At 47.2% G+C, this 26565-nt stretch overlaps 1 protein-coding gene across 1 annotated transcript in view; it reads left to right on the top strand.

Moving 5' to 3' along the window:
- Positions 1-26565, top strand: part of Slc6a11 (solute carrier family 6 member 11) — a 128623-nt gene that overhangs the window by 61892 nt on the left and 40166 nt on the right. The window contains exon 6 of the mRNA XM_046425574.2: positions 867-1001. Within this exon, the coding sequence (XP_046281530.1) occupies positions 867-1001 (135 nt within the window). The remainder of the gene's footprint in view (positions 1-866; positions 1002-26565) is intronic.

The raw sequence follows: 26565 nt of genomic DNA, 5'->3' as shown, positions 1-26565 counted from the left end.
CAGAAGGATCCCAAGTTCAAAGCCAGCCTCAGCAATGGCGAGGCCCTAAGCAACTCAGTGAGACCCTGACTCTAAAGAAAATACAAAATAGGGCTGGGGATGTGGCTCAGTGGTCAAGTATTCCTGAGTTCGAGCCCCAGACCCAAAAATAAATAAATAAATGAACTTTTAAGAGTGCAGTACATTACTGTTGACTCCTGGTATGGTGCTGGACTGCAGATCTTCGGAGCACATGCCTCTTACTTGATGGGATCTTTATGCCCAATGACAAATGACTTCCTATTTTTCCTCCCTCACAACCACCAGTTCAAGTTCACTCTTTGATTCTATGAATCTATTTTGATACTTTGTATGAGTGAAATCACGCAGTCCACAATGGGCTCTTGGTGTTGCATCTATGGATTTTACCCAAATGAATAGAAACTATTCTTTAAAACCTGAGGATGTAGACTTTTCCATTGCTGTTGTTCCCTAAATAATGCAGTCAAATGACTCTTCCCCCCCACACACGGTTTCATTGCATCAGGTATTATAAGTCATCTAGAGTTGAACCAAGGGTCTCTGCAAATACTAGGCCATTTTATCATGTAAGGGGCATGAGCATCCGCTGATTTTGATACCCATGGGGCTGCTGCAGCCAACCTGCTTGGTTGCCGAGGGATGGCTATGTTTGTTTGTCTGTGACTGCGATACACAGATGAATAAAGAAAGAAAACACAGTGTGTACATACAATGACATACCAGTCAGCCTTCAGAAAGGACAACATGTGATATGCAGCAAAATGAATGAAAATTGGGGATGTTGTGCTAAGTAACCCCGACATTGTCACCCCTTCTTGAGTCTGTGCTCTCCTTTCCCCGGGCAGGTTGTGTACGTCACTGCGACATTCCCCTACATCATGCTTCTGATCCTGCTGATCCGAGGGGTGACGTTGCCAGGGGCCTCTGAAGGCATCAAGTTCTACCTGTACCCTGATCTCTCCCGGCTCTCAGACCCACAGGTAAGGGCTGTCTGCTCAGTGTTACCCACAGCCAGTGGAGGAAGCTTTCTGCAAAGCCCCACCCCCAGCACCCCCAGAGGCTCAATGGCCTGTTAAACAAGTTGGAAACCTGTGGACCTCTTCTCAGGACACAAAATTTTAATGCATCCATTAAATTTGTAGGAAATCAAAGATATCAAAATACAGTTACATTTATAAAAGGCAAATTTGTCACATAGGATATATAGGCACTTTTTTTAACAGTACCTTAAATAGCAAGATCCACAAGCAGGTCTGACTACCAGTTGAGGATTCCTTATTCCAAGTGCTTGAGACCAGAAATATTTTAGAATTTGGATTCTTTTCTAATTTTATAATATTTGAATATACATGATGAGATATCTTGGGGAGAAGACACAAATCGAAACACAGAATTCATTTGTTTCATGTATACCTTGTAGACATAGTTCAAAGGTAATTTTATACAGTACTTGTAACAGTTTTATGCATGAAATAGTGTTTCATGGTATAGGATTTTTCACTTGTGACAAATGGACGCTCAAATTCCAGAGACTCAGGTGGCTGAAGCAGGAGGATCACAAGTTCAAAGACATCCTCAGCAACTTAGTGAGGCCCTAAGCAGCTTAGAAAGATCTTGTCTCAAAATAAAATATAAAAAAGGCTAGGGATGTGGCTCAGTGGTTAAGCGCCCCTGGGTTTAATCCCCATTACCAAAAAAAAAAAAAGATCAGATTTTGGGTTCTGGATTAATGATGCCTGGTACCGTGATTTCAAAACAACTCTGAGCATACATGATATTTTGAGATGGCAGTGCCATAGTATGAAAATATCTAGGCTTTCCATTGCTAATGGTACTAGAAGTTATTGCCTGCACTTGCATTCGTAATTGAAGAAATAGTAAATAAGGAGTTAGTTGAAAGTGCAAACTTTTTTTTTTTCCTACCCAAGAGGACAGACCTCTGCAGAGGTGCATCTTAGTGAGAGAAACTTCTTCCTGCAGGGGTAGCTTGCAGAAAGAAAAAAAAAAAAAAAGAATTGGAGAAATTGGCTAACCTATTAGTCGTCTTTGGAAAGGCATTGACTGGCTTGAGTAGCAAGTACTAGTGTTTATGCCTAAGCTTCTCTAAGTGGGTGCATGGTGATGTGCCTGGGAGTTCATTAAACAAGAGATGGAGACTGAACACCTAACCTGCCAAGCCCAGTGGCTCTCAGCCTCCACTACATGGCAGAAGTTTCTGGGGAGCTTTTAAACATTCCAGTTCCAAGAGCACAGCCTAGAGCAATTAAAAGAAACTCTCTGGGGATCGTTCCCAGGTATCAGTATCTTTAAAGTTCCCCAGGCAATTTCATCACAGAAAATAACGTACTCAGAAGACATCTGGGTGGGCGAGGAAGCACCCATCTTTCTCTTAAACATCGATGGATCACATGCAATCTCTGTATAATCTTCAAGGAGAATTGAAACTTGCAAGAACTTGCAAACTTGAAACTTGCAATGTCAGGTCTGTGGTTTGGGGCCTCCCTGTGTTAGGGGAGCTTGGGTGGGAATGTCCGTGGAGTGCTGGTACATGGACCTCATCACAGTGAACGAAAAGGGACGGTGGAGTGGAAAGAGTGCTCATTTTTGTCTCAGTGTGCCCTGCCTTGCAGCTCAGGGCACCTCTAAGCACCTCAAGTGCATCCTGAGCTGTAGGCAGAATTCCCAGGAAGAAGGAAATTGGCTCGTGACTGTTGGTCTTGCCAAACCCAGCCTCTCGGGGCAGAGGCTCATCTGAAGAAGCAGCTTTAGAAAACACTGGTCTGTGTATTTTTTTGAGATCTATACTTTCTCTGCCTTGATCCAGAGCAGATTTCCTCTTGTCTCTTCTGCTCCTAGACTTCCTTTTCCTGGTCTTTGGAAGGGGTGGTCCTGAGCATTCTCCAGATTTTCTAAATCTGATTAATCATCAGAATACCTGGGAGCATTTTTATTTATTTAATTTATTTTTCACTTGTAGTTGGACACAATACCTTTATTTTATTTTTTTTAATGTGGTGTTGAGGATCGAACCCAGGGCCTCACACAAGCTAGGTGAGTGCTCTACTGCTGAACCACAACCCCAGCTCCTTGGGAGCTTTTTTAAAAGGAGATTCCAGGCCACAACCCTGGAGATTCTGATACCTGGGCATCTATCTGTCTGTTTTTGTGTGTATGGACATAAAATTCAGGGCCTTGTACATGCTAGACAAATTTCTCTATCACTAAGCTACATTCCCAGCCCCTGGGCATTTCTGTTAAGAAGCTTCAGAAGGGATGAGGATTTATTTAGCTCAATGGCAGAGCTCTTGCCCAGCATGCACAAGGCCCTCAGTTTGGTCCTCAATCCTGAGAAAAATAAGAAGCTTCAGAGGTGATTTTGATGATGGAGAAAAAAAAAAAAAAGGTTGAGAATTCGAGTGCTCTGGTGCATGCCTGTAATCCCAGCTGCTCAGGAGGTTGAGGCAGGAGGATCACAAGTTCAAAAAAATAAAAATAAAAGGTCTGAGCATATAGCTCCATGGTAGTGCACCCCTGGATTCAATACACAGCATTGCAAAAAAATAGTTCAGAAAATCTGGTTGGTACCTATGACCTTAGAATCCTATACAGAGAGAGACAGACAAATAGGAGCACAGAGATAAGGCCAAGCCATTCACCGTTCATCTCTTCTGCCCTAATCATCCCAATTTCCTATCATTTCCTTCCTTTCAGGCCCCGGCTTCCAGGCCAGTTGGTATCCGCAGGGCTGTTCTGGGGAGTAGTCACTTGGAGTACCAGGGAGCACACTGAACTGAGAGTTGGGAAGTGGGTTCTCCTGGTTCTGCCACTCATCCTGACCTTGGACAAGTTCCCTCCCTTTCCCATTCTGGGCCTGAGTTTCTCGCTTGATGGTATGAAAGATTGAATTCAGTCTGTGATTTTCAGAGTAGAGCCAGACAGGCCACTTGTGCAGGGGCTGGCAAACTATGGCCCTTAGTCCAAATCCATCCCTCTGCACATTTTTATTTTGATTCCTGTCTGCAGGAGTCCAAACACCTCTGCTCAGGTGTTTTTCTTGTTTTTCCATTAATAACAGACTGGTAGAATCAGCAGTGCTCCACAATGAATTACACAATGAAACTCTATGGAGAAATAGAATAAGCTCTCCAAGGATGCATATAGAAATGAGTCTGTTGGTGGCTTAAAAATGCAAGGTGCTGAATAACTTTTTTATTAGTACATTGTAACTTTATATAATAGTCACATTGTTACATATTTGCACATGTGCAAGATTTAACAATATAATCTGACACTGAGTGACTTTTAAAGTTTCTGACATTTTTTGAAAGAAGAAGGACTTCAGAGTAGATATTCATGTTTGCTTGAATTTGCATAAATTAAATAAAAACTAATAGAAGTGATTATTCATAGCAAATGGGCCCAGAATTAAAAAAAAAGAAAAGTCTATTTTAATAATTCCCAGTCATATTTTCAGAGTCTGGAATTTTTATGGGGCATTTTATTGAGTGCAGCTATGTCTGTCTAACATGACCCATTGCAACCTGCAGAATTCCAGGCTCTCAGAAGGAAACGTGTGCCCTATGGATCACACAGCTCAAATGGTCTAGGTGTCAGCCTCAGTGGAATTCAGTATCCCAGGCACGCAAAAACAGCCACCTCAGGGAGTGCCACAGGGAACCTCTTAGAAGCTATGTTCCCAAATATCAGCCAAGAGCCAGCCTACAAGCAGGACTTCCCTGCATACCTGCAAAAACTCAAATATTTACTCTTTTGCTCTTCCTAGAAAAAGTTCGATGACCTCTGCCCTGGAGAATCCCCATGGGCACATGAGCAGGGAGAATGGCCTCTGACCCTCACATGACCCCACTCTGTCCATGTGGCTCTCTACTTCTGCTATCGCCACCCTACTTCAGGCCACCACCATCTCCCATTTGAAAGCTAGACTAGCCTCCCAACTGGTCTTCCAGAAATGACTTTTGACCCCTCTAGGCCACTCCCCATCTAGCAGCAGAGTGATCTTTTTGAAATGTGAATCCATCAGGCACCTATTGCTTATATCCCCTCTAGGGTTCCCTGTGGTCTTTGGAATAAGATCCAAATAGTAGGTCCCCCAACGTCTTCCAGAAGGCTCTTTGTTGCTGCATCCCCTGTTACACTCCCCCTCTTTCAATTCATTCCAGATAATGGCCTCCTTTTAGGACCACAAATACATGTATTGCTTCTGCCTCAGGGTCCTTGCACATGCCTTTCCTATATTGGAACTGTTGACTCCTTCCCCCACAGAATCTGCCTTCCCCACTGTGGCTAACATCCACTCATGCTTTAGGATTCAATTTAACCAGCCTTCTCAAGCAAGTCTTTCTCAACTGCCCACCATGCACCGTTACCACCCAGTACTCCATACTTATTTTCCAAAGTACCTACGTTTGCAGTGAAATATCTATATAGTTATCTGTGTATGTGTGCACATTTTTATTCATTTGATATCCATTTGTTTAACAGGTATTTGCTGAGTGCCTCCTTGGTGTCAGACATTCTTATGGGTATTTAAGATATGGCAGTCAACAAAACAGATCCCTGCCTCAGGAATCCTGTATCATAGTTAGGGCAGAAGGCACTAAACAAAATTGAAATACAAAACCTAGAATCTACTAGACGGTGACAGGTACCCTGCAGACAAAGTAAGGCAGAGAGAGGGGCTGGAGTGCTGGAGAGAGAGGAGGATACTCCACAGGGTGACCCAGGAGGGCCTGGCTGAGGAGACAGCTTGGGACAAAGTCTCATCTGTCCTCCCCACCAGTGGCCCGGTGCCCAGTACATAGTAAGGTGCTCAGTAAATATTTGTTTCAATGAGTATAAGAGACAGAGCTCTTTCAGTGTTTGAAAATGTTGTGGTTCTTTTAACAAAAAGTCTAGTAACCTCAGGTTACCAAATCTGTAAGCTGTAATGTGCTTTGATTCTGTCTTAGTGATGGCAGGAAACCTAAGGGCATCCATGTGCATGTTCTCAAAAGCACCTGTTAATCGTCAGGGGAAGAGATAAAGATAGTGGCCCCAAGACGGAAAGAGGAAAGAAAACTGCTTGTAAGCTGGGTTTTGTTTATTTGGAAACCGGGGTATGGTGCAGGAAAAGCTCCAACACGTCCTGGTCAGCTGGCCCCATCTGTGAACATCCCAGACCATGAAGAGACAGGAGGGCTCTGGGTTCCATTCCTGCCTTCCCACTCTTGGTGGTGTGGTCCTGAGTTAGATCCCTTACCTCTCTGGGGTCAAATGCTCTCTTCCCTACAGTAAGGATCACAGGTGGCAGGTACCTGCCTGTCCCAGCAGATGGCCTTGAAAGTCAAATTGCCAGGAGAGCCAGGGGTGTAGCTCAGTGACAGAGGACTTGCCTAGCATGTGCAAGGCCCTGGGTTCCATCCCCAGCACCCGAAAAAGAAGGAAAGGTGAGGGGCAAGTCGAGCATGGTAGCTCAGTTGCTGGAGAAACATTATTTTTTGTTTTATAATTATGCATTTATTAAATTTGCATTAGGGGATAAACCTGGGACATAAAGGACATTAAAACCATGCCCTCATTGTTGTAATGGCTAGAACGAGGCCATATATGATATGTGTATCACACAAAATTCATCCATACCAACATGCTATGCATGCATGCATATATGTATCATATGTGATTTAAAAGAAAGGTTCGTTTTAAAGGCAATTATTAAATAAACATTAGAACAACTATAGACAATGACAAAAATGGTTCAGGTGGAAAGTAGTTGGCTGTCATTTGGGACACAGTGCTGCTAGATGGATTCTTCCAGAGCTTCAGGCAGCCACAGAGTCACCCTGGAGTCGCCAGAGGCACAGCTCCAAGTCAGGGCAGGTTAGATGAGCTGCCTGCTGCAAGTATTTTCTCTCAGGAGGTCAGTATAAGGTCCAGGCTTATCTCTCTGGTTGACATTCTCCAAGTTCTGATTGTTTTTGCCCCTGGTATTTTTTCTGAGTAATGATCCTGACTTGGTTTCCCATGTGCACTTTAAACTGCACCAGAAATAAAAGTTCCCAGAAGGAGCACATAGGCCCAGTTGCTTGGCTGGTCTGGGAGTGTGGATACCCCCATTTGTTTGGGGATAATCTTAAAGTTGCAATATTTAGGCCTCCTGAGCCCGGATGCACTGAAGGGGTCATTTTGTCATTGCCAGAATCTTCCAGTGGTTGGCCAGTCAGGAAGGAAGGAAGGAAGGCTGATGGAGGGGGAAGGAAAGCCCCTGGGACCCCTCGGGCCTCCTGGCTACTCCATCCAGTCCCTCGGGATGGGGCCTCCAGTGGACTGGGGGCTAATAGCAAGTAAAACTAGCACTTGAGGGGAAGAGCCTCCAGGTCAGATGCTGAGGCAATCCCGTGTACATCTCATCTGTCACCAGAGCCCAGCAAGTTTATCCCACCAGCAGTGTGGGTGGACCCAGGTCCTGGGTGCAGAAGCACATCTGCCCTCCTGTCTCCAGGAGCCATAGTCCGTGGGGAAGTGCAGGCTCACCGCTCTTCTTCCAGGTGGTCCCCATGGTCTAGGCAAGAACAGAGCTTCTGGAGCATCCTTAAGGTCCATGAAGGGCGGGTGGCAACCTGTTGTCGGTGATCCCCATGCCAACACCTGCCAGCTGCACGTGCCTCTGGTGCAGCAGAGTGGAGTTCAAGTGCAAGTATCCACACCCTCCCTTTCCCTTTCTTGCCTTCTCATGGAGGAAGCAGGGAAGGCCAGTGGCTGATGGATCTGGCATTAGACAACACCTGGGTTCCCTGTCTCCTGGGGCCTGAGGGGCCAGCCAGTCCCTGTGCTGCCATCACAACTGGGGTGGTCCATGTCATCATCATCACCAGCATTGATTTCTCTCAAGATAGGCCTGGGACCAGAGGGGTAGGACATGTGCAGGTCACAGGAGAGGCTAGTCAGTCCCCAGGGCGCCTCCTCCCACTCCCCCATGGGATGCCAGGAGGATCCCCAGTCCCGATCTCCATTGCTTGCAGACCAGGGCCACTTCCCCTTCCCAGCAGGCTTGCCAGGGGCTTGAGGTTGCCTGTTCTTCGCTGCTATGTCATTGACATTTCTGAAGGCACATCAGATATCTGGTGCAAAGCTCTGGACCTTGCTTGCCTCTGGGGTCCAAGAAGAAAGTCCCCACCCATCAGGAGCCTTCCTGGCCTCCCTGGGCTTCTGTGACAGGGAATCTGCTGGAAGGCGGTGCAGTGTTGAGACAGAGAGCACGTTCACAACAGCTCCCTCTGCCTCTCTCCCGACCAGGGAAGCCAGAGAGTTCCAGAATGGGTGTCCACAGGGAGCTCAGCCCACCAGGAGGCAAAGCGAGTTATTCCCACTCCCCCTCTGTGAAGCCTCACTCATCTGTAAAATGGGGTGATAGCTTCTTCGTGGGTCGAGAAAGATAACCATGAAAAGTGTGTAAAAGCCCATCAGGGGGCTGGGGCTGGGGCTCAGTGGTAGAGCACTTGCCTAGCATGTGTGAGGCCCTGGGTTGGATCCTCAGCACCACATATAAATAAATAAGATAAATTTATTAAAATAAAAGCCCAACAGGGCAGGCACCCAGCCATAGTAGTCCCAAAGCTCCCTGACCACCATATGTAAATGTCACCCTCTTCTTCATCCTGGCGCATCCCATCCAGTCCCCTGGCTTGGTTCCTCCCTAGCCTCTTCCAATATCTCAGACACTGTTCCAACCACTGTTCTGTGTCTGTTCCATCACGGTGGAGTCTCCGGCCCCTGGGACAGCACCTACAACAAAGGGGATGCTCAGTAGATGTTTCTGAATGAATTTAAGGATGAAAGGGAGGGAGGGAAGGAAGGAAAAAGGAGAGAAGGAAGGAGAAAAGGAAAGGAAGGAAATTTCTAGCCGGGCCTGTGTTATTTGGTGTTAGATGACGCCGCTTCCCTGCAGTGGCTTTGCTAATAGAACCTGATGTCAAAGGAAGCAAATTTGAGTTTTTCTGCCATTTCCCAGCTGGGTGACCTTTAGTCGGTATCTTTCCCCCTCTGGGCTCAGGGTTTCCACCTGTCCCTCAGGAGTAAGAATACCCACCACACAGGGTGGCCGTGAGGCAAATGTGCAGACAACTGCCAAAGCACGCCTGGTTCTCATTTTAGGTGCCCATGCCCAGGGCCTGGTGCATAAAAGGGTTCCAGGAACACCAGCGGTGTTCCCCATTTTGGCTTGCACCTTACTAGCTCTGGGCAGGACGAGTCCGGGCCCCACAGCCCAAAGGGGGGCTTTGAACTTGGAACCAAGTGCCTTTATTTTAGGTCCAGTAAATTAAGTTTCTCGTCAAGAACTTGAAGCAACACAGCAGCTCAGCCTCTTTGTGCCCCTGTAATTTGCATTCTGTGGTCTGTTATAACTTTCTAAACATCTATTTGTCTTCCCTGTCAGCCCTCTGTTCTCTCTGAAGTGTGGAGTGCTTCCACTCCATTTTTGTCCCCCCTCTTTTTTTTTTTTTTTACTTTCTTGCCTTTTCAGTCTTTGGGGAGCCAAAAAGGGATCTTGTAAGAAAACCCATTGTCCCTGCCCCAGATTCCTGCCACTCTCCCTCTGCATTGTGTTTCGAGTATGTATTTTCAGGGCAAGAACAGAAAAGGCCGGTCACAGGTCCAGATCGCAGGGTCTGCTTTCCCAGGGCACTGGGACACCCGTTTCCAGAGTGTGCCGCCAGGGAACCGGAGCCTGAGGCCAGAGGTGTCTGAATCCTGGGGCTGGGGCAGACCTCAGAACCTCAGATCTCTCCTACTCCCCCGCCACCCCACAGGACGCCCAACTGGGGGAAAATAAGACCTAGTTCAAAACCCTACCTGCTGAACCTTGCAAATGTGACCATGGAATCTGCTGCCACCTGGTGGCAGTGTACTCTGATTCTCAGCCAAGGACCCAGGGAAAAAGAAACCACTTTCCGGGCTGCGGGAGCTTTCAAACCAAAATGTCTATATCAACCTTCAGTTTAGAGACATATGTAAAAAGATTGTAAACATCACCGATGCAGGGCTCACTCCCTGGACTGGAGAGCCCGCAAGGTTTCCTTTCAACATATTTGATTCTGGGTTTGGGTCACTGACTGTTTCCACCAGGACTGGTTTGCTGTGTACTGGGTTCCAGGCGCTGGAGATGTTCAGTCAACTCACACATGGTGGTTCTTTTCAAAGAAGTCCCAGGCTCTTGGGAGAGACACAATTAAGTGCCTGCAACAGTGGTGAAGGGCGGTTCTGGGTTGGAATTGACCTGGCCATGTGCTTCTTCGGGTCTGCAGTTCAATTCCTTGGGAATTAAAGATGCATTACTCATCTAACATCATGCACGAGGTAGCAGATCTTTCTTCTTTTCTTGGCTCCTTGGGATTCCTGGAGTCGCCCCCTGTGGGATTAGAATTCTTGTGTATACCCCACTGGGGTTCTGTGCATTGCTGAGATTCCGTGACGTTAAATAGTTCCACCTACAGGTTTGCTCAAGGTGAAGTTTTGTGGTTTCTAGTTCCAAGCCATTTTAGCAGCACCATATAATCAGCAATCTTGGTGAATGAAGAACTGCATGGGTATCTATAAAATTAGTGATACTGGGGCTGGGGTTGTGGCTCAGTAGTAGAGCACTTTACTAATACACGTGAGGCACTGGGTTCAATCCTCAGCACCACATTAAAAAAATAACTTTAAAAGCTATAAAAGGGCTGGGGTTGTGGCTCAGAGGTAGAGCACCCGCCTAGCATGCGTGAGGCACTAGGTTCGATCCTCAGCACCCCATAAAAGTAAAATAAAGATATTGTGTCCACCTACAACTAAAAAATAAACATTTTTTAAAAAGCTATAAAAAATTCTTTAAAGCATCATTCTCAGAACATTTAATAAAAAATTTCGTGATATTAGAGGCTGAGGATGTTAGCCCTGTGGTAGAGCATGGCTTAGCATATAGGGATTTGATCCCTAGTGTAAGAAAAGTGTAATCACATTAGTTAACGTGTACACCAGGTACTGTGCTTTATAAACATGTCATTTAATTTATCCAGTTTACTCAATCAGCAAATAATTATTAAAAAGATTATGTTCTGAATGTGGAGGCTAAGTACCATCTACAAGTAAAATTCCCATGACTTATAAGTCTTAAACCTGCATCTTCAAGGTTTGATAAATGAGGGGACTGTGGTTTACAGAGGCTAAAGTTTTCATAGTTAACCCTTGAACCCAGGTGAGCTGACTTAGAGGTCACAGGGTACAATGTGGAAACTCTGTTGGATCTGATTTTCTGACTTCTCTCTGTCTGCCCAGCCTTGGGCTGGCCAAGGTTGGCTTGGAGTCTTTGAGTATCCCAGACCTGGATGACTACTTCACCAGGTTTAGTCCCTATGTAGTGCAGAAATATCCTCAAGGATAATCTGCCTCTGATGGATCCCTCCTGCGAAGGGGAGGCCTCACCTTCAAGTCTTTGGATATATTTGTAGTACCTACCTTAAAGTCTATGCTAATCCAAAGTCCTTTTTTTTTCCAAGAGAGTGAATCCTGTTTTCTTATTTTTTTTTTTTACTTGTCTGATAGTTTTTGATGAAATACTGCATTTTATGAGTATGCTGTAGACACTCTGGATTCTGTTATCTTCCCCAGGAGATTTTTTAATTTTAATGTTTTTTTAAATTATTGGCTAATCACCTTGAACTTGCTTAGGCTAGTTTTTTGAATGTAGATGTGTGGTAATCCAAAGTTGTTTTCCAAGCCCTTCGAACTTCATAGGACCCAGTAGGACTTGATACCATTCCAAACTCTGTGTCACTTAATAGGTCTTGTCAGGACATGGCTTTGCACTTCATTAAGCTAGGAATAGAGTCAAATTTGACACAATAACAGTGGTTCTCAACTGGGGAAACTTTGCCTCCCTGGAGACATTTGGCAGAGCCTGGAAATATTTTTTCGTGGTCAGAGTTAGGGGTGATACTGGCATCTCCTGAGAAGAGGTCACAGATGCTGCTGAAACATCCTACAATGCACAGGGGTAGCCCCCACAATGACAACAAAAAATTATCAGAGTAAAACGGTCAGTAGTGCCAAGGTCAAGAAACCTGTGGGTCATTCTGTGTCTCATTTGGGTGCCAAAGATGAAAATCTGGTGTGGACCGTGTCTCCCCAGCCCAGCAGGCGAGAGCCTCAATCCTCTGGTGGTGTTCCTCTGCAGCCAGTGTTTGGCCCCCAGCCACTCTCCAGTGGAGTTTAGGTGGTCTCACACCAGGTGTCCAACGCCCACCCTGTCACAGCCTCATAGGAAACCTCCCCATGAACCTCTGCCCTACCACCCCATGCACCTCTCCCCTTCCTAGTGTCCCTTACTGTGGATTCCAGCTGTTTCAGCCATCCCACTCTTTATCCTCCTTCCTGTGCCTGGTGAGAGCACACAACTCTGCTCGAAGAACCCAGGCTTTCTGCACCCTGTTCAGGAAAAGTAGGCCGAGCATCTTGCCCCGAAGATTTTCCACTGCCGGAAAACAGCTGCCTCCTATATATTTTTCTGCTTTGACAGTTGCTCTGTTGGTAGCGCTGCTGTGATCCCAGTTACTCCAAACCAGAAACCAAGGTCTTACTCCCCTGCTCACCACCTTCCTCTACTGGTTGAGGTTAAAATCCAAACTGCTATCTGTGGTCAGGTCTAATGCCTGGTCCCCAACTCCTGCATGGCCTGGGGTTCATTCCTACTTTTGGATTGTGACAGCTGCCTGGGCTATGCCTCCTTTAACTCTTCCTGTGACTGGCTGTGTCTCATTCTGCAGGTTTCAGCTCCAGTGTCAGGTCACCTCTGTCCAGCTGAGCTCAAACATCCCCCTGTAAGTCTCCTGGCTTTAACAAAGCCCTGTTGTCCTTTATTCACAGCGCTGATGGCTTTCTGGAGTAGACTCCTGTGTGGATGTGTTCAATGGTAGTCCCCTCCGTTAGAATTTTCAGCACTTTGTGAGCAAAGAACGTGTCTGTCTTGTCTACTTCAGACTCCATAGCACCGGGCAGAGAGTCAGGTACGGGGGAAGCTCCTAGGCAGCACTGGATGGATGAATGGATGGTTGGTGGACAAATGGATGGATGGTGGGTGGATGGATAGATGGTGGGTGGATGGATGGATGGATAGTGGGTGTATAAATGAGTGGATGGTGGGTGGTTGGATAGATGAATGGGTGGATGGTGGATGGTGGCTGGATGGATGGATAGATGAACAATGGGGTGGGTAAATGGATAGTGGGTAAATGCATGGTAGATGAATGCATGGTGGATCAGACGGTCAGATGGTGGTTTAAATAAAGGAATAGAAACGGAGGAGAAACAAATTATTTCTAGTTGCACATCCTACAGAAGACTTTATGAATAGGTAGTCTTTGATGAGGAAGGGAGGGCTACTTACTTAGGAAGTTAGCAAGGACCGGAAGTAGGAACGTCTACGTACGTGCAGGACTTGGTCAGCAGTTCATTGTGGCTATGGGATAGATTTTGTGATGCATAAGACGTAAGGTTAAAACGACAGACTGACGACCCTTCAGTGGGAACCTGAGCTGTGAAGCCAAAGGGTGGAGACTTCATTCAGTGGTCTATAAGGAAGCTATTGAATGTTTCTGAGCATGAGATTGGCATGAAAAGAGCTGAAACTTCAGATAGTTACTCAGACGAGAGGGAGGCTCAGTCAATCTGGGCGGCAAAGAGTACACGTTTCATTTTTTTGTTTTGTTTTTGTTTGTTTGTTTTATTGGTTGTTCAAAACATTACAAAGCTCTTGACATATCATATTTCATACATTAGATTCAAGTTGGTTATGAACTCCCAATTTTACCCCAAATGCAGATTGCAGAATCACATCGGTTACACGTCTTAGAGTCACTGCTCTGTTGTCGAATCAACGGAGCTGCTTGCTGCTCCCTGCTGTGTGACCATGGGCAGGAGACTCGCCCCCACTGAGCTTCAGTTTCATCTCTTCCAGAGAGCAGGGTCCCATCTTTAATTCATCCCCTGCCCCCGTGCAGACGTGGCAAGTTTAGATGAAGCCATACATGTAAGCTCCTCTAGATGTTACAGAAAACCTGAGCAAGTAGAGGGAGTGGGGAAGGGGGGTGAAAGAATTAGAGACACGTCAAATGACCTTGAGATTGGTGTGTGTGTGGGGGGGGGCATCTAGCAAAGGAGGAGTCTTTGTGCTGTGGATGGAGAAGGCTTTGCAGTCTGGTAGGGGTATGAGAAGAAGCCCTCCAGCTGTGACATTGTGGGCAGCTGTGGCTGGAGCTCAGTGGTTGTCTAGCTGCTTCTAGAAGCTCAAAGTCTCAACAAATGAAAGAGATAGCAGGGTCACTTCAAAGAGACGTCGGTAAACATTCAAAGTGCATGCATGGCTGTGCTCAGGAGCACAAGGGGTGAAACGGGTAGTGCCTTGCCCTTGAGGATTTTGCAGTCTCCTAGAGGTGACAGCTGTCACCATGATGTAGTCATAGCAAGGACCGGGGAGAGCTCTGGATAGCAATGCGCCAGGCTGCACCAGCACAGGAGAAGATGGACCCGGTGCCCATATCCAGAGATTCTCATAGGAGGCATTTTGTTAGAAATCTTGCCTCATGTTTATTCATCAGGAAAATATTTATGGAGCACCTGCTCTGTGCTGGGCATTGTGCCAGGATCTGCTTTTTAAATGAATCAACAAAAATGCACCAAGTTGTCTACTCCCGCTAGACATTTGCTGGGCACTGTGGGGGAAGGGGTGGATGCGTAAGACATGGTTTCTGTTTTCTAGGACAGGAGTTTTCAGCTGGGGGAGGGTATTGGACCCTCCTTCCCCCAAACTGTATATAAAATATTGTGCAGATTAATGCTTCAGATTAATATATTTTTAATTTTTTAGCAGTTTTGGGTTTACTAAAAAATTAAATAGCATTCTCAGTTTCCCTCATGTCTCAGTTTTCCCTATTATTGTTAGGATAGTCTATTATTATTATTATTATTATTAAAGCTGTATTGATACATTACTGTTAGCTAAAGACTAGTTTGCATTATAATCCCAGTGGCTCGGGAGGCTAAGGATGGAGGATCACAAATTCAAAGCCCCCCTCAGCAAAAATGAGGTGCTAAGCAACTCAGTGAGACCCTGCCTTTAAATAAAATACAAAATAGGGCTGGGGATGTGGCTCAGTGGGTGGTCGAGTGCCCCTGAGTTCAATTGCAGCTACCAACAACAACAACAACAACAAAAGACTTGTTTGCATTAGAGTTGGCTCTTGGTGTTCTACATTCCATGGATTTTGACAAATGTATAATGGCATGTGCCCAACATTATAAAATCATACAGAGCAGTTTCCCTGCCCTAAAAATCTTCTGCATTTTGCCTATTTAATCCCTCCCTCCTCCTGAACTTGTTCCTATCTCTCTATTTTTACCTTTTCCAAAATGTTACATAGTCGGAATCATTCCATAGTTGGGAAAGTATGTTGCCTTTGCAGATTGGCTTTTTTTTCCCCCCACTCAAACATTACTACCTAAAGTTCCTCCAGGCCACCCACATCAGGGAGCTTGTCACATGTGCTGGCCTCAGGACCCATCCCAAATTGCTCCATCAGAATCCCCATTTTAGCAAACCCAGCCACCTCTGCGCCACTAGTGGATTTGTGCACACATGAAAGTTTGAGGAGTAAGAAAACTGTTACGGTGTGAATATGAAGTGTCTCCCAAAAGCTCAGGTGTGAGATGATGCGAGAAGGTTTAGCCGGGCATGCTGCCATGCACCTCCAATTCCAGCATCTCAGGAGTCTGAGGCAGGAGGATTGCAAGTTCAAAGCCAGCCAGTCTCAGCAACTTAGTGGAGATCCTAAGCAACTCAGCAAGACCATGTATCTAAATAAAATGTAAAAAAGGGCTGGGGATATGGCTCAGTGATTAAGTGTCCCTGGTTCAATCCCTAGTACCAAAAAAAAAACAATAATAATACTCTAGAGAGCTGGGGCTAGAGCTCAGTGGCAGAGCACTTGTCTGGCACATGTGAGGCCCTGGGTTCGATCCTTAGCACCACATAAAAATAAATAAACAAAGGTATTGTATCTCACTACAAATAAAAGAAAATATTTTTTAAAAAAATTAACAAAGAAATGCTATCCATCTACAACTAAAAAAAAAAATGAAAATGAAAACAGTTTAGAGCTGAAATGTTTGAGTTATAAGAGCCTTAACCTAATCAGTTCATTAATCCATGGATAGTGATTAAGTTGTAGGTAACTATAGGCAGGTTGCGTATGGCTGGAGGAGGTGGGTCACCAGGGATGCACTCTTGGGCTTCATATTTTTTCCCTAGTGAGTGAAGCTCACTCTCTGCTTCCTTGTTTCCGTGTCCTGAGCTGGTTTCCTCTACCACACCTTTCTGCCATGCTGTTCTGTCTCACCGCAGGCCCAGAGCAATGGAGTTGGCCATCTATGGAATGGCCAACATTTAGGAGTTGTTCACCTTCTAGAACCACAGGAGTGACACACCATATCGAACTATTTAAATTGAAATTAAAGCCAGGTGTGGTGGTGCCCGCCTGTAATCCCAGTGACAGGGGAGGCTGAGGCAGGAGGATCGCAAGTTCAAAGCCAGCCTTAGCAAAAGCAAGGCGCTAAGCACTCAGTGAGACCCTGTCTCTAAATAAAATGTAAAATAGCACTGGGGATGTGGCTCAGTGGCCAAGTACCCTTGAGTTCAATCCCCAGTGGAAGGAAGGAAGGAAGGAAGGAAGGAAGGAAGGAAGGAAGGAAAGAAGAAGTGAGTTAAATAAAATTTACAGTTCGGTTTCTCAGTTTCACTAGTCAAGTTTCAAGCCATCCATATCCACATGTGGCTAGTGGCCACCATATCAGGGAGCATAGAGACAGAACATTTCTATCATTTCAGGAAATTCTATTGGACAGCAGTGATTTATAAGAAAAAAAAAAAAAAAAGACCCCAAACGCAGGACAGTCTGTGGAAACTGGAGCTCAGATTGAACTGGGTGCTTGAAAATGGAGCATACTGTCAGCTCCTGTGAGTTTTGTCCTTCTGCCACTCGGGGGTCTGCTTATTCCCTGCAGAGTTCCAGGAATGCACCTTGAAGACTTAGCACCAGAACTGTGGTGATGGTTGCCTAAGGCATTAAGGGCTAAGGCTAAGATTTACCTGTGAAGTGCTGCAGGAGGCCATGGTGGCTGCATGTGCAGTAGCATCCGAGTGGGAGGAACCGGTCTTCCCTTGAACACAGGGAAACACGAGAGATGTAGGTGCTGACTCAGTCATTGTGACCGTGACTAACTTTACTCTTTCTGAACAAGAAAATACCCTAGGACACGAATTTCCCTCCAAATTCCATACTACTGTCCTCATCCCTGTATTATAAACTTCTTAATTCTGCTTTATTACTTCTTAAGACTCAGTACTTGGATTTTACAACATGATTTACCAATTTCTTCACTCTTTATTTTCATTCCTCTCTACAGGATTGAATTTTCTTCTTATTGAAGTACATGCTCTAGTACTTTTTTTTCCCCACAAGGACCTCAAGGAACTAATCACTAATGGTGTGTTATCACCCTCTTGGCTTAAAAGACGTTTGTTTCACTAACTCTCGAGTGGTAGTTTAGCTGGGTATGGAATTCCAGAATGCTATGGATGTCTGCATGTGTGTGGTATTGGGGATTGAGCCCAGTGGTGCTTTACCACTGAGCTACATCCCCAGCCCTTATTTTTTTTTATTTCAAGTCAGGATCTCCCTAAGTTGCCAAGGCTGACCTCAAACTTGCAATCTTCCTACCTCAGCCTCCTGAGTTGCTGGTATCATAGATGTGCAGCACCATACCCAGCCAGGATGGTAATTTTTGAGTTACGTTTTTGAACTTGGGTGCTTCTATTGTGGGAGCAGCATATGGTCATAATCATACCTGGCACTTCCATGCCGAGTCGTAGTCTTTAGGATAGGGTTCTCCATCTTCTTCTTCACTATAAGACATTCCCTTTCTGGCTTCTAGCTTTTTGCTGTTAGCCTACTCCGCTTTTTGTCATGCCTAGAGCCTGTAATCGTAAATCTGTTCTTGGAAAGGAATTTAAATCCTAGCTTTTTAGGCTTCTGTTTGGTCCCATGGATTGGTGGGTCTAATCCTCCTCCTCAACTTTCAGCTTTATCTCCTCTTAATTCTGGCATCTGGAAGAAGTTGCTATCTTCCTTTCAAGCCAGGCTACGAATTTAAAATGGCAATTATTTATCATATGTGTTCTGTATTTTCCATAATTTTTAAACTGTCAGCATTTGCTTCTGTGTGTGTATATATATGTATGTACGTATATGTATGTATGCATATGCATATGTTGTAGATGGACATAATATTTTTATTTTATTTATTCGTTTTTCTGTGGTGCTGAGGATCAAACCCAGTGCCTCACTTGTACTAGGAAAGCACACTACCACTGAGCTACAGCTACAGCCCCCATCTCTAGTCTTGATCATGACAGTGAGTACCCATAAGTGATCCAAGGAGATTCAGTAGAATGTTCAAGTAACAAATTAACATTAAAGGAAATATTTACCCCCTAGTCATGCACACTAAATACAGTAGCTCAGTTTTAATCATAACATCATATGTTCTTGGTGAAGAGGTCCTATTTAATAGTGTCCATGATTATGTTTTTGGCACCAAATTTGGTTTCTTACACATAGAGTGAAATTATATCCATCAAGATAACTGGGCAAAGAACCACATGTAGCTCATTTATTTGCTCCTTTAGCAAGTTGGAAAACCAATAAATACGTCCAGCTGCTGCTTTTGTAGATGAGTAGCTGAGTTATCAGAGAGAGGACATGGGTCAGTGGTGCCACCAATGGTGCAGAACTACACCGGGTCAGAAGAATCCCCATTTGAAACATCTGCCACCTTTCCAACTTTTGTGAATCTGTTTCCTCACCTGTGAAATGAAGAGGTCCAACCCATGTGGAATCAGGTCCTGACTCACTAGCTCTGTGACCTTGAGCAGGTTGCATAACCTTCTGGGCTTCCGTCCTATAAGTGCTGCCCTCTCTACCTCAAAGGGTTGTGGAAACTACCAGACCCACTGCCTTGTAGGAACAAGCTCTGAGAAATACAAGGGCTACCAAGAGGTGGACGTAACTCTTATCACTGAGAAGCCGAGACCAGCTTCTGTAACTCCTCCATGGTTCAGAAGGCATGAGCTCTGCAAGCTCAGGCTGTTCTGATGATTTCTGACCCAGCACAGCTTCAGGAGAGAGCAGGGATTTCTTCTGTCCGCCAGCTGCAAGCTGACGGGGCTTTGATACCTCTTGGTTTGCTGGGACTGTGACATTTGATGTCCTCCTCTGTGAAAACTCAGTGGCGTGTGAATCTCGTGTTCCATTTCTCTCGCTTCTCATATGCGAGCCACACACTGGAACACCCTGCAGGGCAAGTGCCCGGTGCCGTGTAATGTTCGCAACGAGGTCACACAGAGCTCTGCTCCTTGATCAGAGCCTCAGTGATGTTCCAAATGGCAGAGGCCAGTGGGCTCAGCTCAACCTCGGTCATCGCATTTCCCACCCACACCCTCAGGAGGCAGTCTTGCATGGTGGGAGATTTCCCAGCTTACAATCAGGGGACCCAGCTCCGTCACCAGCATGGAGCAGTTACTGTCCCTCCCTGGTGCCAGTGTTCCCTCAGCCATAAAACGAGGGCTCTGAGTAAAATCACTGGTTGTCAATCTTCGTACCCTTTATTTTTGTCTCTCCCCTTTAACCCTGCCCCGTGGGCTGCCTCATGCTAGCAGGAAGCTCCTATTAGCAGTTGTATATGTCTGATTGATGAAAGGTGACAAAGCCCAGGAATTAGTCCTTAAAACGTCCTTTGGGAGAAACAAAGTTCCGAGAGAGGAGGTGATTTTATCTGGGGTCAAACCGATGTTTTTACATCTTGTGTTAGCTTTCCATCGCTGTGACCCGAAGACCTGACAAAAAGGAAAAGTATTTGAGCTCACGATTTCAGAGGTTCAGTCCATGGTCGGTCAGCAGACTCCATCACTTTGGGCTCAAGGTGAGATAGAGTATCATGGCAGAAGGGTGTGGCAGACGAAAGCTCATGGCAGTCAGGAAGCAGAGAGAGAGCGCACAAGTGAGTGCCCGTGAGTGCTCCAAGGACAAGATATGAACCCCCAAAGCATACCCCCAGTGACCTACTTCCTCCAGCCACATTCCACCTGTGTACAACTATCACCCAGTTAGTCCATTCAAATTATTAATCCATCAAATAGATTCATCGACTGATTTGGTTACAGCTCTCATAATCTGATCATCTCACCTCTCCAAACATTGTCTCTGGACCTTTTGGGGGAACACCTCATATTCAAACCATCACCCATTATAAGTCATCTGACAAGGGGAGAGTTTTATCTCTGAAGTTACACAGATGACAGTGAATTAAGATTTCCCAAGGTCATGGAAGTAAATAGACCGAAAGGCCTGAATGAATGTCATTCTAAGCCAGCACATGGTTAGCCTCCTTAGGGTGATCCCTGGCTGCTCTTGATCATAACCCAAGAGAATCAACCAAAACATGGACCACATCTTACTCAATTCTGCTTTCCCAGGGCTGCTTTCCCAGGCTGATAACAGGTGCTCATTGAATGCTTATTGTCAGATGCGATCATCGTGTCAGAACCATACTCCTTCCCGGGAAGGTGGTACCATCATAATTGTTAAAACCTCCGGACAGGTGACAGAGCTGTTGGAGAAGACCCAAAGTGGGGGAAAAAGAAAGGGTTCCTTAAGAAAGACCAACGAAGGAAATAAATAACAGACATGGGCTTCTTCAGGGAATGCCTCGGAGAGAGACCCAATGTGGAAGGACGCCCGAGAGTCATGCAAGGTGACACTTGTGGAGGCAAACTTGGCCCTTCTTGTTCCTTACTGTCCTTTCTCCCTGGAAGACTGTTCCACCTCATCCAAAAGGGAATTTGTGACTAAAAAAGTCAGGTTTAAGAACAGCTCAGATAAATCCCCACTTCACAGAGGGATGACAGCAAGAGTTCAGAGTTGTTTTTAATCTTTAACGTGCTGTCACGGAAGAGACACCCAAATCCCAGAAATTTCTTAAATTTTCGGGTCAGTGACTGAACACTGGTTCTGGCTCCTGGCATCACCTGGGCAGGGCAGGGATTGCCTCGGTTTACCCCACTGATGCACAGGGCATCACAAAGTGCGTCTTCTCAGCAGATCATCCCTGGGAGTGTCCCCCCTCGCCCTCCTCCCTGACCCCGCCAGTCCCCACTGCTGGGATGGGAGTCTCCCTCTGCCCCACCTGGTGGGTTCTGCCACACAGGGAACACCCACGTGCCCACCCGGTGCATGCCACCAGTGCCATTCCTCTCCATCCACCTTGTGACAGACCTCTGCAGCCTCCTCTCCACCTGTCTTAATTCTTCCTACATTTCAAAGTCAGACGTAGGCGTCAGTGCACTTCACCACCACCCCCAACCGCGTCAGCGTTCATCTCTCAGTGTTGTTCTGACGGACCACGTCAACATCCATCTCTGGGTTTGTTTTTTAAATGATCCTTCTTGGTCTTGCTGCTCAAGGCAGAACCCTGGGGGAGGCGCCGCGGGAGGCATGAGGAGTGAGGACAGGAGTTCACTCCCGGTGGCTTTGCCCCAAACCCAAGGCCATGTGTCCCAGAGCACCCTTGGGAGGGAGTGATGTGGCCGCCTGTCAATCCTCCTTTGTTGCCCTGGAGTTAGCCACCCGTCCTGTTGGCTCATCCTGAGAGACCTCGAAGTGGTGAGGACTATGGCCTCAGGGTGGGTGGGGTGTCCAGCCGCCCCACTGTGCTCATTCAGGCACCCCCAACTGCTGCTCCCACTGCCCTGGGCACATGGGGCTCCTGTGTTCATTCGACTCCCCAGTATCTGACTTTGCTTAAAGCTGTCCACTCTTCCCTTCAGAGGAGCAGAGGATAGGCGTGCGAGCAGGTGGCCGTGTGACCTTGAGGGCTGGCAAGAATTCTGAGAGGTAGAAAGAGAACAGTCCATGGGAGGAGGCAGCCGGTCACCCGGTGTTGAAAAACAAACTCTATGTGATTGCTGGATCCGTGGACATTGGAAAGTCCAGCAAGGCATGGGGGCTGAGAAGGGACACAGGTGCCCAGCTGCTCTGCGCAGTCCCACCTCTTGGTGGAGGTAGAAGTGAGGGCTTGGGGCAGGCACAGGAAGACAAATGCCATGTGATGTCATTCAACTGTGGGATCTAAAAACGTCAAACTCATAGATGCAAAGAATAGAATGGTGGTTACCAGAGACTGGGGGTGGGCACAGACTGAGGAGATGCTGGTCAGCAGACACAGACTTCAGTTGGATTGAAGTGAGTTCAAGAAACCTGTTGGACAACTTGGTGACTCTTATAATACCTTTGCCTCTACGTATACATCTGTGGCTCTGCACCTGCAGGTCAAACCAACCTTGTATTGAAAATATCTGTGCCTCCTGGGCAAGCTGCTTGTCTAACTCGTTGTTCCTTGGGTACCTGCTAAGTTCCAGGAACCTACGCAGAGGATGGGGGGTGTCTTAATCATCTGTATATTCTGCATGCCTGGCAGATGTATAATGCTCAGAAAATGTTGAGGGCCATAGTCCCACTGACTGTGAAGCTTCCTAGCAGCAGAAAACCCCAGATACCTTGTACCCCCAATTCCAGTGCAGTGCAGGAATTTCCTCACCTGCATCCCCAATTCTTGGTTACCTCTAGCCACAGGGGGCTCCGCCCAGTGCTGGACTCTCAGCCAAAGAGGAAGCTCTTCCACTGTTGGCTGGGATGGTCTCCATTCCCCAGCCAACATGGATCCCCTCTGGAGGCTCCTGGGGGCAGAATCTGGGGCATGTTCACGTTCACTGTCAGAATTCTACAGGAACGGAGGAACACCTTCCTGCTTCCTTGCTGTAGCTACCAGGGGTGTTTTCCTGCATGGGAACTTCCAGCCAAAGATTCACTGATGGATAATAAAACACCATGGAGCTCTGGAAGGTCCATTCCATCCCCTTGCTGAAAAGCGTCCCTATTAGGAGCAAAGGTCCTCTTTGCATCCCTTGTAATTCTCACGGGAGGCTGGTGTGGCTTCTCGAATCCATTCCAGGCTCACTCCTAGTACTGCCCAGGGCAGATGGCTCCAGAGAGACCAAGGGACTCCAAGAGGTCCTCAGATGGAGCTCCCTAGGAGTTCTCCACTGTCCTTAGGAGAGGAGATGTTGACCCCTCAAAGGAAGCTGGGCAGGGCCATTTCCTGACTTCCTGGGCCTTAGCTTATGCCATTTGCTCCACTATTAAGAGACTTCTGCTTCCTTCAGATTTCTAGGCAAGGATAAGTTCCCCAAATCCAATGAAAACATTACCTCCATGAGCATGATGTCATTTTCCTTCTGTTACAAGGACTCTTGACCCTTGTGTTTGACTTGACGCTGGTCTCTAGGGTGGGGCAGGAGCTTATACATCCAAGTGGTCCAGTATCTTTCTGGGCTTTCTGCAAAGAAAATGGGCCAAACTGATCCCAAAATATCAAAATATATCCTTGCCTGGAATGTCTGGGCTGGATGGCCCTCTCTGTCAGGTTTTAGCTCGCTCACCATCTCTGGTAGTAGACATCTCTCCCCATAGCTGGACTGAGAACAGAAGAGTGCTGGGATTGATTAGCAATTTCTGTTCCATGCATGGGGATGGGGGGTGGGATGTGCCTGACACATATTAGCCCTCTCCATTGCAAATCCAGCTTTCTTATTTTACAGATTGAATGACAAAAGCTAGGAGAAAAGAAAAAAACTTTGGGGACACCACACAGGAACTTTGGGGGCAAGCCAGAAAGGGAGCCAGGTATCTTGTCCCTTTCAATCCACCAACTCGCCTCCCTTGGCCTTATAGTTAGGTCTCTCCCTGAGCCCTGAAGCCTCCCTTCCCATGTGCTGGAGACTCTCTAGACGCTCAACGAACGTTTCTCTAATGCTGACGCAGTGCCAGGCAATGCGGGAAGTGCTGGGGGTGCCGCTCTGTGGACACTAGCCTGGCATGTGCGGGTCCTGGGTTTGATCCCCAGCACTGAAAAAAGAAAAAATTCTTAAAGATCTTCATTTCTTTGCCTGAGGCAGAAATGCACCCAGAGGTGGCTCCCTCTCTAAAGACTAGAGCATCTGCTGTCCCATGGCTCTTGCAGGGCACAGGGCATCCCGGCTCGCCATTTCTTTTCCCGGCTCTCTGCCTTTGAGCCAATGCCATGGTTATTAGAGGACAGAAAGTGGCTGCAGGGGGCAAGGATGAGGCTCCCTCGCAGGGCCTGCTCGGCGGACGCAGGAGAACGTGCCAGCTCAGGGCTCAGATGAGGAGCTCCAGTCCGGCTTGGCCCAAAGGACCCTGGCCAGGTGCTGCCCTGTGGGACGTGGGTTCTGCAGCCCCACTGCTGCTGCCAGCTCGGGTCCTCCTGCCTCAAGGTCATTTGGAAACCGACGGGGTCATACTTAAGGTTGCCACTGCAGGTACTCTAGCCTCTTAAGGTGACTGCAGGTACCTCTAGCCTCTCGAGAGTGGAAGCCAGTGAGATAAATAATTGTTATGGAGCTTCCAAGAAACTGAGGCACCATTATAACCCCCTCCTCAAACCCTGATCAAGTCAGAAAGATTTTCAGACATGTCACTCAAAGTAACAGGGAGGAGTTTATTGAAGGCTAGAATTATTCTCTTAACCTTGTGTTCCCATCAGCCTCATCTGTCTGTTCCCCAACACAATGAACAAGACAGTCTTACTTGATGAATTGCATTATCCAAATGCCAACAGCAGGACTGGGAGGTAGCTCAGTAGTAGAGTGCTTGCCTAGCATGTGTGAGGTCCCCTGGTTCAATCACAGCATTGCCAAAAAGGGGAAGGAAAAAAAAAAAACTCAAAATGCCAATAGCATCCCCTGGTGAAATTCTGCTGGGGGGGGGTGGGGGAGGCCTTGGCCCAGAGCAGAGCCCATGAGCCTGTGTGGGCAGCACTGGAAACGCTCTGGGCTGAGAAGTCACAGCCCAGCCTTGTCATTTCTCTGAATGTCCTCCATTTAAACTCTTTGGCCAATGAGGCTCAGGTGTCCCCTGTGAGGGGTTAAGGGGTGAATATGCACACAGCGCCCCCAGGATCCTAACCACATAAACCAGAAGTCACTGCCACCTGCCCGGTGCCCGCAACTGCCCACCCACTTCCTCTGTTCCCTGTGCCTGGGACATGGCTGTCCAGCCTCCCAGGCAAAGCCCCAGCCACAGTGTCCACCTGCACGCCCCAGACGCCCCCACCAAGAGACAAACAGCTTCTCACCGCCCACGGTGCAGACCTTCAGCCCAGTGACACTTTACTGGCAGGGTCCCCCCGGGTCTGCCCCAGGGCTGGCTGCCCGGGGAAGGGCTTGGCAGCTGAGCCAGAGGCCACAGGACATGTCTCCAGTGGGCTTCCAGGCCAAGAGCCTCAGCCCCTTCCCACCACTGTCCCTGCTGGCCCTGCCCGCCTGCCCAGCGCATTAGCATTTAAATGCATCCAAAGTCATCTCCACCAAAGCCTCTTCCCCCATTGAAGCCACTGGGGGGGGGGAGCATTTGAATCCTTCTCTCCGACTCCCCTTCCCTCAGAATGGCCATACTGTATTCATCTGCTTCTGTATGTGGCATTAGCAGAAAGAGGGAGAGAGGGCGCCTAGCAACCCAGAGGAGGCTGAGAAAGAGGTGGGAAGGAAGTGATTTTCATGTAATTATTCACTTCGACAAAAGCCGTTGTCAGGTACACACTGGAAACACAGCTGTTTTATTATTCTCCTAACCTACTTTTAATCTTTTGAGAATCCTTCCCAATATAAAAGGCAAAAAAAGAAAGGGCTTAATTCAGCCATTTTCTGCCGGGGAGCCGTATAAGTTATGTTTTTGCCTCAGCCGAAGGGCCCCACTTAACAAAAGTTGTGTTGTTGTGTTGTTTGTACGTGTGTGAGTACGAGTGTGTGTGTGTGTGTGTGTCTGTCTAAAAAGAAAATGTTAAAGAACGAAATGGCTGTGAGCCCTGAGCACAGGGAGGGCTCCCAAGCCCAGTCCTGGCTCCTTGGAGCCAAAAGCCAAAAGCCGCGTCTGCTGTTGGGGCTGGTGGTTTTCATGATCTGCTTGGCCAGAGCGTGGGGAACACAAGGAGCCGAGGAACCGCGAAATGTTGACTCTTTCCACCCATTACTGGTGCCTGAGCGCATGGCCCTAGGAGGCAGGTACCTCCGCTCTAGAGCTGCGCAGCCACAGTATTTGGTGCATCTTAGAAATCCGAATAGCTCACCTGGTGTGGAAGGAGACTGGGATGCTGGGAATAGCCCAGGAGCTGTTGTGATAGCATCAGCCACCAGAAGAGATCAGAAAGAGGGGATGGAACACACTTTCTATCCATTACATCTTGAGCCAGAGAGGCTCAGAGAGGTGAAGAAACTTGCCCAGGGTTTCACAGCAGGTAAGTAGAAGAGCAGGGCTCCACCCTGGGTCT

This window comes from Marmota monax, unplaced genomic scaffold, assembly GCF_021218885.2.
Source record: "Marmota monax isolate L192 unplaced genomic scaffold, Marmota_monax_Labrador192_F-V1.1 WCK01_AAM20220418_F8-fsc00028, whole genome shotgun sequence".
NCBI classification, from domain to species: Eukaryota; Metazoa; Chordata; class Mammalia; order Rodentia; family Sciuridae; genus Marmota; species Marmota monax.
This window is presented reverse-complemented; position numbering and strand designations above follow the sequence as displayed.